The sequence below is a fragment of the Oryx dammah genome, unplaced genomic scaffold (genome assembly GCF_014754425.2).
Source record: "Oryx dammah isolate SB20612 unplaced genomic scaffold, SCBI_Odam_1.1 HiC_scaffold_18, whole genome shotgun sequence".
Lineage (NCBI taxonomy): Eukaryota > Metazoa > Chordata > Mammalia > Artiodactyla > Bovidae > Oryx > Oryx dammah.
The window spans coordinates 112,017,958-112,034,103 of record NW_024070202.1 but is presented as its reverse complement, the minus strand read 5'-3'; the positions used below and the strand labels follow the sequence as shown (position 1 = coordinate 112,034,103).

The 16,146-nt window shown below is 47.8% G+C and overlaps 1 protein-coding gene and 3 non-coding genes across 4 annotated transcripts in view; all 4 read right to left on the bottom strand.

Annotated features, from left to right (window-relative positions):
- Window positions 1-1,964: 1,964 nt before the first annotated feature.
- Window positions 1,965-2,036, bottom strand: TRNAC-GCA. Its single transcript has one exon. It is a non-coding gene; the product is annotated as a tRNA-Cys (tRNA).
- A 2,516-nt stretch (window positions 2,037-4,552) lies between these two features.
- On the bottom strand, window positions 4,553-4,624 carry TRNAC-GCA. The gene has a single exon. It is a non-coding gene; the product is annotated as a tRNA-Cys (tRNA).
- Window positions 4,625-6,494: 1,870 nt separating this feature from the next.
- Window positions 6,495-6,566, bottom strand: TRNAC-GCA. The gene has a single exon. It is a non-coding gene; the product is annotated as a tRNA-Cys (tRNA).
- Window positions 6,567-15,391: 8,825 nt separating this feature from the next.
- The window catches only part of LOC120877589 (extensin-like), a 1,187-nt gene continuing 432 nt past the window's right edge, over window positions 15,392-16,146 (bottom strand). Inside the window, exon 2 of the mRNA XM_040259924.1 lies at window positions 15,392-16,124. Coding sequence (XP_040115858.1) covers window positions 15,392-16,124 — 733 coding nt within the window. The remainder of the gene's footprint in view (window positions 16,125-16,146) is intronic.

The following is a 16,146-nucleotide window of genomic DNA, read 5'->3' as shown; positions in this document are numbered from 1 at the left end:
TAGGACTCCCAGTCTGGGAGACTAAGACCCTGCTTCCAACACTGCCCACAGTGCTTGCTGCAAGCTGCCCCTTATGCTGCACATGTCTGATGCTGGGAAGATTGAAGGCAACAGGAGAAGGGGCGGGCAGAGGATGAGATGGTTAGAGAGCACCACTGACTCAGGGGGCATGAATCTGAGCACACTTTAGGAGATAGTGAAGGACAGGGGAGCCTGGAGTGCTACAGTTCACGGGGTCACAGAGTCGGTTAGTTAGTGACCGAACAACAACAAATATATGTACCATTCTTCTGTCGATGGACATTTAGGTTGCTTCCCTGTCTTACCCATTGTAAACAGTGCTGCAGTGAACAATCACCACTGAGGGGCATCTTTTTAAAAAAACTTTTTATGTTGTATTGGGATATAGCTGATTAACAATGTTGTGATTGCATGTATTGTTCTGGATTAGAGTTTTCTCAGGATACATGCCCAGGAGCAGGATTGCAGGATCCTATTGTAACTCTCTTTTTAGTTTTGATTTACCTTTTTCTAATAATTAGTGACATTGAGTATCTTTCCCTGTGCCTGTTGTCTTCTTTGGAGAAATGTCTATATAGATCTTCACCCATTTTTTTTGATTGAGTTTTTTTTTTTTTAATATTAAGCTGTATGAGTTGTTTGTATACTTTGGAAATTAATCTCTTGTCTATTGCATCTTTTGCAAACATTTTCTCCCATTCTGTGGGTTGTCTTTTCATTTTGTTTATTATGGTTTCCTTTGCTATACAAAAGCTTTTAAGTTTAATTAGGTCTCATTTGTTTTATTTTTGTTTTTATGTCCATTACTCTAGGAGACCAGTCCAAAAAGATATCTCTGCAATTTATGTCAAGCAGTGTTCTGCCTATGTTTTCCTTTAGGAGTTTTATAGTATTTGGTTTTGAGTTTAGGTCTTTAATCCATTTATAGTTTATTTTTGTATGTGGTGTTGGAGAATGTTCTAATTTTACTCTTTTTCATGTAGCTGTCCAGTTTTCCCAGCACCACTTATTGAAGAGACTGTCTTTTCCCCATTGTATACTCTTGCCTCCTTTGTTGTAGAGTAATTGACTGTAGACACCTGAGTTGATTTCTGGGTTCTCTATCCTGTTGCACTGACCTACCTTTGTGCCTTTGTTGACCGCCTTTGTGCCAGTCCCAGAACCAGGGACCTCTTGATCTGCAGTCAAATGCTCTACCCCCAAGCTATCCCCCAGGAACACCAGCACAGTCTAATGAATACCTTTCATCCGTGTGGTGACACTAAACTCTGCAAAATTAAGTTATAGATCTTCTCCAGGACTGACTTTCTGGAAGCTGCCAGACCTGGCTCCTAGTAAGACATCTTCCATCCAGTCTACAACTTTCCAGCCCTCAGTTGGTGTGTTGGATCATCAACAAGGAGAAAGGGAGAGAAGTTGCCTGATGAACCCCCAACCCACTTCTGAGCGCCTTGCTTTAGCCCAAGAGCTGCCCAAAGGTCTCCATAACTGCCCACACACCCCTCCCTGGGCTCCTGGCCCTTTGTTCCCATAGGTCTGACCCCACCCCCACCCCCACTCTGCTGTGCCAAACTGCTTTGGATGAGGGTTGTAATTTAGGGTTACCATTTATTGTCTGTTCCTGGGAAGTCAGCTGTATCTACAACTTTCTAGCCTGCCCTAAAAACACCCATCAGTCTGTACTGGGGGCCCTGCCTTCTCTTTGAGGACCCAACAGAGCTGGAGAAATGAGAAACACACAGAAGAAGAAAATGCAGATGCCACAAGGAGGCGGGATACCTGGAGGGTTAGTGCAGGAAGACACGGGAAGGGGTGTCCACCCAGGCTGCTCCTGTACTAGCGCTGAGCTGGAGCTTCCTGTTTCAAGGAGGATCCAAATTGGTGGAAAAATAAAGGGAAATGGAACAAGTAACAGTTTCCATGAATGAAAAATCCAATAAGGCAGGGGGCACCTGGATTTGAACCAGGGACCTCTTGATCTGCAGTCAAATGCTCTACCCCTGAGCTATACCCCCTTACTTATTATAGGTGTCTAATAACCACCTTTCACCTTCATAGTCACACCCAGGACTCCTGTAACATACTGGAAGTTTCTATTGGTTTCTAGGAAGCTAGTAAGACCAGCAACTCATTCCTCCACAAGCTCAGCCCATAGAGGTCTCCCTCCAGGCCCTGGAGTGCCACAACCTTACCCCTTCACATGCCTGCATCTCCCCCTTCTCCTCCGGGTGTGGTGACAGCAGCAGCCTGGAGAAGCATGGACCTCTATTGCTGGAAGGGCCTTTAGAATTTGTCTTTCTCTTATTCTGCACTACTAAACAGCAAGTTGAAGAGATCCTGCCAGTCTCTTGGGAGATACATGCAGTACCTACCCCAGAACGTGTCTCTTCAGCCTGCGTATCTGTGCATTAAACCTGGGGCTGCTGGTGGGGACGCTGGGGAGGTTGGTGAACTTCTTAGTCCCCACTGTGGATCTTTTTTATCTTCCTAAAGTTAGTGGTAACCTCATGTCTCTTAGGCAATATTTTATATAACTAAGCAACTTGCAGCTACAATTATCTTACCGTTAGTTGCTCAGTTGTCTCTGACTCTTTGGAACCTCATGAACTCTAGCCCTCCAGGCTCCTCTGACCGTGGGATTCTCCAGGGAAGAATATTGGAGTGGGCTGCCATGCCCTCTTCCAGGGGATCTTCATGACCCAGGGATCAAACCCAGGTCTCCTTCATTGCAGGTGGATTCTTTACCATCTGAGCCACAGGGAAGCCCACAATTATGTTATTAGTGGTTATTATTATTCCCTCACTTTGGAAGAGAAAACCTGTCAGACAGTATGATTTTCACTTTTAACTATTGTGCTGCAGTCCATGGGGTCGCAAAGAGTCGGACACAACTGAGCAACTGAACAACAAATTGTTGACGAAGAAATGGAGAGGAAGAGCGGAGTGAGAGGACCAGGAATTTCAAGTGGAATAAACAGGGCAGTAAAGTCTGTGATGTTCAAGCTGGTTTTAGAAAAGGCAGAGGAACCAGAGATCAAATTGCCAACATCTGCTGGATCATGGAAAAAGCAAGAGAGTTCCAGAAAAACATCTGTTCTGCTTTATTGACTGTGCCAAAGCCTTTGACTGTGTGGATCACGATAAACTGTGGAAAATTCTGAAAGAGATGGGAATACCAGACCACCTGACCTGCCTCTTGAGAAACCTATATGCAGGTGAGGAAGCAACAGTTAGAACTGGACATGGAACAACAGACTGGCTCCAAATAGGAAAAGGAGTCTGTCAAGGCTATTTATTGTCCCCCTGCTTATTTAACTTCTATGCAGAGTACATCATGAGAAACGCTGGACTGGAAGAAACATAAGCTGGAATCAAGATTGCCGGGAGAAATATCAATAACCTCAGATATGCAGATGACACCACCCTTATGGCAGAAAGTGAAGAGGAACTAAAAAGCCTCTTGATGAAAGTGAAAGGGGAGAGTGAAAAAGTTGGCTGAAAGCTCAACATTCAGAAAACGAAGATCATGGCATCTGGTCCCATCACTTCATGGGAAATAGATGAGGAAACAGTGGAAACAGTGTCAGACTTTATTTTTGGGGGCTCCAAAATCACTGCAGATGGTGACTGCAGCCATGAAATTAAAAGACGCTTACTCCTTGGAAGAAAAGTTATGACCAACCTAGATAGCATATTGAAAAGCAGAGACATTACTTTGCCAACAAAGGTCCATCTAGTCAAGGCTGTGGTTTTTCCAGTGGTCATGTATGGATGTGAGAGTTGGACTGTGAAGAAGGCTGAGCGCCGAAGAATTGATGCTTTTGAACTGTGGTGTTGGAGAAGACTCTTGCGAGTCCCTTGGACTGCAGGGAGATCCAACCAGTCCATTCTGAAGGAGATCAGCCCTGGGATTTCTTTGGAAGGAATGATGCTAAAGCTGAAACTCCAGTACTTTGGCCACCTCATGTGAAGAGTTGACTCATTGGAAAAGACTCTGATGCTGGGAGGGGTTGGAGGCAGGAGGAGAAGGGGACGACAGAGGATGAGATGGCTGGATGGCATCACTGACTCGATGGACGTGAGTTTGAGTGAACTCCGGGAGTTGGTGATGGACAGGGAGGCCTGGCGTGCTGCGATTCATGGGGTCGCAAAAGGTCGGACATGACTGAGCGACTGAACTGAACTGAAAGTCTGTGAACTAGCTAGATGCGCCCCCATGTGGTCATGATGTGAGTTTATTGACCTGAAATAACAGGAAGATCCCCTGGAGGAGGGCATGGCAACCAACTCCAGTATTCTTGCCTGGAGAATCCCATGGACAGAGGAGCCTGGTGGGCTACAGTCCACAGGGTCACAAAAGTCAGACATGACTGAAGAAACTTAGCGTGCATGCATGCAAGAGCTTCCTCGGGAGACAACTGGCCCGCCGTGTACAAGCTGCCACTGTGAATAACAGCATCCATTAGAACAGAATGGAAACCACTGCATTTTCCAGCTTTCCACCAATATTCCATAAAAAGTCCAGAGCAGTAGGGGGCACCCGGATTTGAACCGGGGACCTCTTGATCTGCAGTCAAATGCTCTACCCCTGAGCTATACCCCCTTACTTATTATTGGTGTCTAATAACCACCTTTCATGCTTCCCCAGTGGCTCAGCAGTAAAGAATCCACCTGCAAGGCAGGGGACACGGGTTTGATCGCTGGGTTGGGAAGATCCCCTGAAGGAGAGCATGGCAACCCACTCCAGTATTCTTGCCTGGAGAATCCCATGGACAGAGGAGCCTGGCAGGCTACAGTCCACAGGGTCACACGACTGAAGCAACTTATCATGCACACAACCACCTTTCACCTTCATGGTCTCACCCAGGACTCCTGTAACGCACTAAAAGTTTCTACTTATTTCTGGAGATCTGGTAAGACCAGCAACCTATTCCTAAACAAACTCAAAACTGAAGCAGTCACCTAGATCATCTTCCTGAAAAAACATGTTGGAGCCCACTCACCGTCCCCCACCCATGGGCCCTGTGAGTCTTTGCTGCTCCGGCCAAAAGCTGACACCCACAGTACATTTCCAGGGTCCCTGTTCCAGGCAGGTGACTGAGGTTCCGGCGGAAATGTAGCCCGGGGCGCAGCACTGGGTCGCATGACTGAAAGTGGATTGCAGCCCCTGCTGTGTAGCCGCCAGTCACCGTCCGCGTGCTCCCCTAACACTGCCCATCACCGCCACCACTGCCCTTTCTTTAGTCTCTGCTCTGTGCAGACCCTGCTGAAGCAGCTCAGGGTGGAGCGACTGGAGACCCGAGAGCCTCCTGTAAGCACCTCACTGTGCTTGGTTACAGGGGGAGCATAGGAGAGGCATCAAAACTCCCAGGTCCCCCCCACGGCGGTGCGTGTGCGTGGTGAAGGGGTGATGAACCCGCAGGAAAGGGGACGTCTGCAAGGCTCTAAGATAAGTGTTAATGGGCATGGGCGTCCAGTCAGCCCTGGAGAAGTTCACCTGGGGCTGCAAGAGTGGCACCCTGCGCTGCTGATGGGGTACCAGGGGAATTATAGGGGCCAAAGCTAAAGACAACCTGACCACTACGGGAGGAAGACATCCACACCCATGGGAACCAGGGTTTTGTCCTCCCCCGTGGGGATCTCATGACCAGTAACCACTGGATCAGCAAAAGGCACTCTTCCACGGTTTATCTCAGATGGAGGCAAGGGTAAAAGCTGATGGAGAATTTATTTGTCTTGGACACATTCCTTATAAGTGGGCTAAAGGAGGAGAGGGGATAAGACTGCCGGCCTGAGATGGAGCTGAGAAAATGGGATCCCTGTGGTTCAACCCCACAGGCCCTTCCCTTGTTATAACTGTAATCTCAGCAGCACCTTTCTTTTTACTTTCTGTCCGCCCATGAGGACAACTCCACTGTGATTCCCTCTCCTTCCCCCGAGCCTGGACCCCCTCCCACCTGGCGGCCCTGAAGTTTTTCCCCACCCTTCAATTCATGTCCTTCAATCCAAGTCCTCTAAAGCGACTGCCATTCTCCAAGAAGGGCTTTCAGGATGATCCAGTATAGGAGCTGCTAAATGTGGCTCCAGAAAAAAAAAAAAAAATCATCTCATGTTTCTGTGATGTGAGTGGATGAAAGGAAGTTTCAGGATGGAACATCAGTGGATGTTTTACTGTTGAAAACAGCCAAACAAAACCCGAATCTCTGGAGACAGGCCCAGGGAAGGATGTATATGTTTATATATTTCTGGGTAGTTCTAGTGCTCAGATGAGCCTGGAGTCCCCATGGTCTAGGATAGAACCATCTTGCTGGTTCTGGGACTTTCCATTGCCCCACCCCAGGAGCTGAGCTTGACAGCTTCCTTTCTACTTTACCAATTCCTTTGCCATCATCTCCTTTACCAACTGTTAAAACCCCTCAATCTGCCCACCTGAAGGTGTAATTTGGTGTAGGTACTAAAACAAGACTTACTTGAGGGAGCACCTGGATTTGAACCAGGGACATCTTGATCTGCAGTCAAATGCTCTACCCCTGAGCTATACCCCCTTGCTTATAAGTGGTAGCTAATAAATACTTTCTCACCTGTGTTGAAATGCCCACACCCACTGTGCACTGAAATTTCTACTGATTCTCAGAAAGTTCTGAAGATATGGAAATTTTGCCTTACAGAAAATTCGCACTTTTTGGCCCTCCTCTTCCCCATAGATCTCCCTCCCAGTTTTAGCCCCTAGAAACCTCTGTTCACAATCTTGCAGTCTCATTTTTCTTGGTACCACCATGAAGGCACCAGCTGGAATAATAACTGCTAAGCGCTGGACCTCCTTTGCCTTCCTCCTTTTCCTCAGTAGCTCCATCTACCACCTTGCCCCCAGCTCGATTTTCATCTTCCCAACCTTCACCCCAGTCCTGAGGGGTAGACTGGGGGGCTCTGTTGCCCTTCTCAGCCTTTCCACTCTTCTTTCCGCTCATTGCAGCTACGTCTTGACTTTTGGCAGGATCTTGACTGTTCTTTGATCCTCCAACTCCCTCTTCTGGACTTTTACTTCAGGATAAATTGTGTAAGGCTCTATAATTCCCTTGTTCAATAATACTTCGGGTGATTTTGCTTCTCGGATGAATATTGACTGGCACATCTCATTGGTTTTTTTTTCACTTTTTCATTCGTGTGTAAAATGTACAGAAAATGCATAAATCATAGGCGTTCCACTTTATGAATAATAATAAAAAATACACCCGTGTAATCTCACATCCAGATCAAGAAATAGAACATGACTCAGAGAGAATTGAAATGAGATGTAAGGGCTAGAGTAAAGAATTGGTCCTTCCTGAGTGTACACTTTTGGAGAAGGCAATGGCAACCCACTCCAGTACTCCAGCCTGGAAAATCCCATGGACGAAGCCTGGTAGGCTGCAGTCCATGGGGTCACTAAGAGTCAGGCACGACTGAGCGACTTCACTTTCACTTTTCACTTTCATGCATTGGAGAAGGAAATGGCAACCCACTCCAGTATTCTTGCCTGGAGAATCCCAGGGACAGAGGACTCTAATGGGCTGCCGTCTATGGGGTCGCACAGAGATGGACACGACTGAAGCGACTTAGCAGCAGCAGCAGAGCGTACACTTTTATATAGACTCAAATTTGAATCATTTTAATGTTTTATTACATTTCCCAAAAAACAACTAAATTATGGAAAGACTAACCTGAAAATATAAACAAAACCAAGAAACCCGATGGTATGTTACACTGATAATTTGACCACAAAGAAGAAAGTACATTCAGTGGTATATATACTAAGGGGAAAAGGAGATACTGAACTTTACTTAGAAGTAAAGTTGTTTTACTTTACTTGATGTGAGAGTTGGACTATAAAGAAAGCTGAGTGCTGAAGAATGAATGCTTTTGACTGTAGTGTTGGAGAAGACTCTTGAGAGTCCCTTGGACTGCAAGGAGATAAAACCAGTCCATCCTAAAGGAAATCAGTCCTGAATATTCATTGGAAGGATGCTGAAGCTGAAACTCCAATACTTTGGCCACCTGATGTGAAGAACTGACTTATTGGAAAAGACGCTGATGCTGGGAAAGATTGAAGGCAGGAGGAGAAGGGGACGACAGAGGATGAGATGGTTGGATGGCATCACTGACTTGATGGACACAGTTTGAGCAAGTTTCAGAAGTTGGTGAGGGACAGGGAAGCCTGGCGTGCTGCAGTCTGTGGGGTCACAAAGAGTCGGACACGGCTGAGTGACTGAACTAAAAATTGTTTGGTACAACTTACAGAACCTATGTTTTTGAGCAAATGAATAAATTTTTGATATTTGGGGGAACCAGGGTTCTAATCCTGAGATAGGAGATATGAATATGGAATGGAGACAGGCAAGGAAGAACTGTGGAGCTGGACTGGAATTGTAAGTAGCTATGTGAATACACGTGCACCAGTGCACACATACACTTCCTAACTCTGCTCTCTGAAGAGCACTAGAAACATCTCCGCTGCAGTGAGCGCTCCTGATGCCCATATTGTAGTTATTAAATACCGTTAAAAAGAGCCAGAAACTTGGAGATCTGGCTGATGCCAGGGCTGCGCAAAAATCCTAAGAGGTGAACTATGGAACATTTCGTGCTAGGAAGTAGGAAAGTGCCCCAAAACTTATGGGGACATGTCAAGAGAGCACAGGGCCAGCTTGAAGAGGCTCACCACTAGCTAAATTTGGGACAAATTGAGCATCAAAACAAATAAAGGAATGTGTTATAGCTCACTGGGGCTTTCCAGCTGTTGCTAGTGGTGAAGAACCTGTCTGCCAGTGCAGGAGACATAAGAGATGTGGGTTTGAACCCTGGGTTGGGAAGATCCCCTGAGGAGGGCATGGTGACCCACTCCAGTATTTTTGCCTGGAGAATCCCATGGACAGAAGAGCCTGGCAGGTAAGGGTCCACAGGGTTGCAAAGAGTCGGGCACAACTGTAGCAACTTAGCACACACACACAAACATTGTAACTCATTACAGAATCCATAAATCCATGTTACTAAGGTTTCTTAAATTTTTTAGGTAGAGAAAGGAAAGCTTTACAAAAATCTTTACCAACAATCAATTAATAAAGGTAAAAAGAAGGATTGAAATATAAAATCATCAATTTATGACCATCATTGTAAAAACTTAGATAAGAATCATTAACAGATGCTTAATTTGTTAGATGAAAAGTATCAGGGAACAGGATACAGAAAAATCTGCCAAACACCACTTCAATTCATTATCCAAATTCAACTTCATCAATAATGTAACAAACTAACATCATTTCCTTTTTTTTTAATTTTTAATTTTTTTTTCATCATTTCCTTTTGACGTGAGGCACAAAAGACATAATATCACTTGTGTGGTCATTTTGCTGATACTGAACTTTAAATAATGAGGGGACTTCCTTGCTGGTCCAGTGGTTAAGAATCCACCGGCCAATGCAGGGGACAGAGGTTCAATCCCTGGTCCAGGAAGATCCCACACGTCTTGGAGCAACTAAGCCAGTGCTCCATGTCTACTGAGCTTGCGCACATAAAACCCGTGCTCTGCAACAAGAGAAGCCAGTGCAATGGGAAGCCCATGCACCACCATGAAGAGTAGCCCCCACTGGCTGCAACTAGAGAAAGCCTGTCCCCAGCAATGGAGACCCAGTGCAGCCAAAAATAAATTAAAAAATTTAAGTCCATCTAAGTATGACTGGAGGTGTAACACACAAATTTTACATCTGTTCTATGTTTATCATCATTCATTTCAAAGTATTTTCTAATTTCTGTGAGTTCTTGAGAAGAGTGTCATAATCCACCATTTCTCATGCTTCAGACTTTCTGATTCCTGTCTGGAATGTCCCTTGCCCCCAACCCTTTGTCTGCTTAGCAAATTCCTACTGACCCTGTATGCTCTAAGAAACCACCCTGCACTCGCAGGAAGGACCTACCACACCTCCTGCGCGAGACGGAATGTTGTTTCCACGTCCGTCGTGGAGCTTCAGCCTGAGCAGTGTCAGTGGGGCAAACCGCCTTGTGTGCCTATTTTTGGGAACAATCATCATTTCAGATATTCTCTTTTATGCAGATGAATCCATGAATTGTCCCAGGTTTTTCTCCTTTGAGGGTCCAAATTACATTACCCAGATGATCTCTTGGCACCAGAAAGTGACATAAAAATTCTTTGTTATACTGAAAACCTGGGAGTTTTGTTTACAAAATGTGGTCACCTTGATTATATACTCTCCAGGCTGAGGACCTGCAGGTACTCAGTATGGGCTTGTTGACTAAGTGGTACTGAGTAAGTTTTGTCCCTCGCCAAGCTAGAAAGGACTCAGTGTCCCTATAAAATACTCCTAATTTCATCTGACTAGCCTTTGAGGTGACAGGCTTCACCTTCAAAGCCAGAGGAGGCATTATTCCCATTACAAGGTCATCAAAAATGGCTGATTCAAGGGTCAGCCTTATAAAACTTCAACGTCTTTTGTAAATATGAGTCATAATCTGAGTAATAAGCTTGTTTCTCTTATAATTAATAATGTCATTGCTGGGGTAGGCCATGATCTGCACAGGAAGTGTTCCTGAATGTACATGATAAGAAATGTTGGGGTTTGTTTTTTTTTAACTGAAACACTATTCCCTAAAGCTGTGGGGAATTTAGTTATGGGGAAATTCAATAACCTTAGTCATTCTTTATCGGAGAAGGCGATGGCACCCCACTCCAGGACTCTTGCCTGGAAAATCCCATGGACAGAGGAGCCTGGTAGGCTGCAGTCCATGGGGTCACGAAGAGTCGGACACAACTGAGCAACTTCCCTTTCACTTTCATGCATTGGAGAAGGAAATGGCAACCCACTCCAGTGTTCTTGCCTGGAGAATCCCAGGGATGGGGGAGCCTGGTGGGCTGCCATCTATGGGGTCACACAGAGTCGGACACGACTGAAGTGACTTAGCAGCAGCAGCAGCAGCAGTCATTCTTTAAAATAAACTTAAAAACAAACTCTGATGCTTGTATGAAAATATGTCTGAATTTTTCCATATCTGGGGTTTGCTTAAAGTAAGACCCACCTAAGGGTTGTCTTTGGTGGCTCGGTGGTAAAGAATCCATGTGCAAGATGCAGGAGATGAGGGTTCGATCCCTGGGTTGGAAGGATCCCCTGGAGGAGGGCATGGCAACCCACTCCAGGATTCTTGCCTGGAGAATCCCAAGCACAGAGGAGCCTGGCGGCTACAGTCCATGGCGTCTCAAAAGAGCTGGAACCACCTGAGCACACACGCAATACCCACTGAAACTCTTTTGCTGTTCGTCTCACCTTTACTGGCTCAAGGTGACCTTACTTCTGCTCAGGGGCTGATCCAGACCTAGAGGCTTTGCCTCTGCTGAGGGAGCCTGGAATCCCCTGGGGTTCGATTCTTCATTCTTGAGGCTCATAGCTCTGATCCCAGGGAAGACGCAGGAGCCCTGGGACGAGTCAGTGTCTAAGCTGTCGTCAGGCACTGACATCTTCAGTGTAGGCAAGCTGACACCTGCGTATCGAAATAACTGAGGCCATGAAAGGTTCTAGAAAGCATGAGGGGCAATCACGGATGCCAGGACACTGAAGCATCCCTATACATCTGCCGCATGCCCACCTTGCCCCCGGCTCTCTAAAGCCACACCAGGAACTCCCTCCAGGTTGGCTGAGGGTGATGCCATCACGGGGGAAACTGAGCCTCCGTGGAGCTGTGCTGAGCAGACTGAGGCAAGGGGGTAGTCCCAGAGTGAAGGTGGGGAGGAGCAAGGGAGGCCACGGGAAGCCTCGAATCACCAACCTTCTTCAATGGTTCATATGGCAAACAATGTTTAAAAATGCAAACAATCATAGGAGTGTTACAGAGTGACAACAAGATTTATCAGTTCAGTTCAGTCGCTCAGTTGTGTCCAACTTTTTGTGACCCCATGGACTGCAGCACGCCAGGCCTCCCTATCCATCACCAACTCCCAGAGCCTACTCAAATTCATGTCCCTTGCGTCGGTGATGCCATCCAACCATCTCATCCTCTGTCATCCTTTCCCAGCATCAGGGTATTTTCCAGTGAGTCAGTTCTTCGCATCAGGTGGCCAAACGATTGGAGCTTCAGCTTCAGCATCAGTCCTTCCAATGAATATTCAGGACTGATTTCCTTTAGGATGGACTGGTTGGATCTCCTCGCAGTCCAAGGGGCTCTCAAGAGTCTTCTCTAACACCACAGTTCAAGAGCATCATTCTTGAGTACTTGACTTTCTTTATAGTCCAACTCTCACATCCATACATGACTGCTGGAAAAACCATAGCCTTAATGTTTGTTGGCAAAGTAACATCTCTGCTTTTTAACATGCTGTCTAGGCTGGATCATTAAAGCATGGCCACTCAATACAACTTCCGGTTTGCTGAGGGCTTTTCAGGCAGTGCCCAGACCCATAGGACACACACAGTCTTGTGTCTGGCCTTGAGCACCATGGTGTCAAACATTTGTGAAGTGCTGGTCTCCAGCCTATCCATTCATTTGTATCCCACTCCTGCTACGTTTGGTCAGAACTCACCTCACCTCACGCTTGGACTCTTGCAGTAGCAGCCGCCTGACCAATGTTACATCCCTCTCGACCCCTCCTGCCCATCACCTTCAGGGACATCTCTGTGTCAGCACCGTGACTGGCTTATTCCCTGCTTGACCTTAGTTATCCGACCCAGCACCCCCCACCCCCAGAATAAAGTCTGTAAAGCTTGTTATAATACGACTCAGTCTATTTTCCTTTGTGACTCAAAGTCCTAACTGATCACGTTCCTTCCCTGAAACGTGCTTTGTACCCTCTGGCCCCCCTTTTTTCTATGCTGTTCCCCAGCTCACATCTCTGCTACCATCCTCTGGTCTGGAATGCTCTCTGATTATTAACATCCTTCAAGATCCAGTTCAAACATTATCTACTTTACAAGGTTGACTCCGAAGAAAAAAGAAAAAAAAAATATATATATATATTTAGTATACGTGTGTGCATGCATGCATGCATACATGCACACACACGTACACTATCTTACCAGTTGTGTGCAAGGCTGTCTACCCGTCTTGGGGATTACAAAGAGGAGCAAGTCACTGTCCTTGCCCAGAGATGTACCCAGTGCAAAGGGCCAGAGTAGGAGACGAGGACTGACATTGGACGAGGCTCACAAACTCTATAGGCTTTTCATGCCCACAACTCCCTTTGGAGGAAGGTAATCCCTGGTAGATCTCTCTACATAAAGCTGCTGGCTATTTTGCCAAGTACAAAATGTTAGCCTAGCAGTGCTCTTCTGCCCTCCAACCAGCTTTGGGGGCCTCAGCTTAAAAGGGGCACCACCTATTAGATGAAAGAACCAACCCAATCAGATCCTCTCTCCTGGGAAGAATTCACACAGATAGTCACTGAAGGCAGGCTGTTCTCCTCCTCCATGAGGCAGGTGATGGGTCCCATAATAGAAGCACCATCACCATAGAGGTAACACCTCTGTTTCCTTGAGAATGAAGAAGCCCCTTCTCCAAGGTAATCCAGGAGCTGATTGACACATGGTGTCATGAGAACATAAGCAAGCTAGTACGTGTGTGTTAAGTCACTTCAGTTGTGTCCAGCTCTTGCACTCTGTGGACGGTAGTCTGCCAAGTTCCTCTATCCATGGGATTCTCCGGGCAGGAATACTGGAGTGGATTGCCCTGCCCTCCTCCAGGGGATCTTCCCAACCCAGGGACCAAATCTGAGTCTCTTATGTCTCCTGCACTGGTAGGCGGTTCTTTACCCATAATGCCACCTTGGAAGCCCAAGCTAGTACATGAGTCACCACCAGACAGGCCACAGTGAGAGGAGTGGACCCAGTAGTGTTCAGCTGGGCCCAGTGTCAAAGCAGATGAGTGCAAAAGAAAGGCCAGACCCAGGAAGGTTTGCAGAATAGCCTGATGTAATCTGGGTCTACATGTGAGCAAGGAGAGCCCTGGAGAGGCTGGCAGATGGGCCCAAGTAAATAATAGAACCAGTAAATAATAGAACTTTCACGTCCTAGAACCTGAGTTCTCCCCACAGTAACCCCATTGCACAAGGCCCAACCTAGACAAGACTTGGCTAGTTTCTGATGGCCTTTGTTTTAAAATCAAGGACTTTTCTGTGAAGCTAAGGAAGCTTCAGACAGCATCCCTTGTGTCACCTGTGTACGGACTTTTTAAAACTTGGAATTTTGTGAAGATTTTTTTTTCATATTCCCCAATTATACAAGCTTCAGGGATGCACCCTTGGTACAGGGGATGGGTTATTTGGGAAGGAAAGATGATATGGAAGAAAAGCTAAAAAGAAAAGAAAAAAAAAAAAAAGGTAAAGGAGCCCAGGGCAGATTCCAGAACATTCTCCTGCAGTGAGTGGGTCGACTTTTCCTGCTCACGAATTTCCTCCAAAAGGCCAAAGGGTGCAGGGGCTCCAATTAGGAATCCCCTATCGCCGTCACACTCCCACATTTGAGAGGCAGGGTCGGAGGGTGGGGCGCACATCAGAAACCAGCTGGGCTAGCTAGCTAGCATCAGTGAGAAAAAGAAAGTCAGGCACCGGAAAAGACCTCCCGCAAAGGCAACACTGTGAGTTGTGTCGCCTCCTCCACCCCCTCTCCTCCTGGGGAGATTCTACGTTCATACACAAAGTACGCATGCGGGATGACCCCCTGGAGTATGTTCAGCTCCAGGCGATGGTGAGAAAACAAAGGGCACCTTAAGGCCCGGGGTTGCCAGAGCCGCAGCCCTGCGGAGTACCGAGCACGTGGTGCGCAGGTCCCTCTCCGCCCAGGAGTCCGGTTTAGAAGAAATGCTGGGCGGCAATGCATCTGCACAGCCACACGGGGGCGTCAGTCAAAGTCGCTTTCTGTCCGCCAGCTCCGGTTCGCCTTTAGAGGAGTTTTGCGACTTATTTTTCTCTCCTCGTTTAAAAAATACTACTCTTGCTATTACAAAATATTTTTAAAACATTACTGTCGTTACTGCAAAACGTAAAGCATCTAAGTTAGAAAATGCATAAAAATGCTTGTGATTGATTGTTAGAGAACTACTTAGACCATATGCTTCCAAACCTTCCAATGATTATCTATGTAATCATGATAAACCTAATATATATTATATACATAATATATAAAATCATATAACCATCCTTGACAGACTTCTCTTAAAGTGTCATGAACATCTTCCCTTACCAACTTTTTGAGCGAAATAATTTCAGGTATTGGTGTTGTGTTCCGTTGTCCACTGCATTAAAAAACATTTTTATAGGTCACTCACACGTTAGAGAAAGTTGCAAGTGCTGACTACCGGGATATAGTGAACTATATTCTTATTGCTGGAAGGACGTTTTTCATTTCAACTCGAAGGTGAACAGGAGGGACGTCTGGCCAAGGAAGTGAACACACAGAAGCCCCGAGCGCGGGGGCCGGGACCCAAAGCCGCAGAGGCGACGTGGCTGCGGCCCCTGGGGAGACGGCGCGGGCCTCCCGGGGCTGGCATGGCCGGGGGGGGGGGGGGCGGGGGGGGGTGAGGCGCGGCCCGGCTGGTCCCTGCAGCGGGGAGATTTCCTCGGGCCCGGGGGGACCGAAGCCCGAGACGCTCGCGGCCCCGCGGGCAGGTCGGACGCTGAGTCCAAGCGGCGAGTCTGCGCGCGCGCCCGGCCGCGGCCGGTGGGTCCGGGCGTCGGGGAACCTGGGGATCGGGGTGTCGGCGGGGTGGCGGGCCAGTTGGCCGGTAGATCGAGGGAGCCGGAGAATCGGCGGGCCGGTGGATCGGGCGGCCGGTTAGTCGGTGGGTTGGCGGGGGCCGGGAGTTGGGGTGAGGGGGAGTGTGGGCAAGTCGGCTGGGCAGGGGTTGGGGGAGTCGGGGGCTTGCTGGGCCGGCGGGCAGGGCAGCGTCCGGGGGCTCGGCGGGCAGGCGGGCCGTGGGGCGGGGCGGGGCGGGGCGGGCGCCGCGCCTGCCGTTCGCCTCTCCGGGCTGCAGGTGGGGCTGTGCGGCCGCGCTGCCTCCAGGAAGCCTCACGGGCCTGCGCCGGCTCCCAGGATGCAGTGTGGACCGGCCGGGCGCTGACGGCGGCGGCGCGTCTGCGGGCGGAGCGGCGCGGGC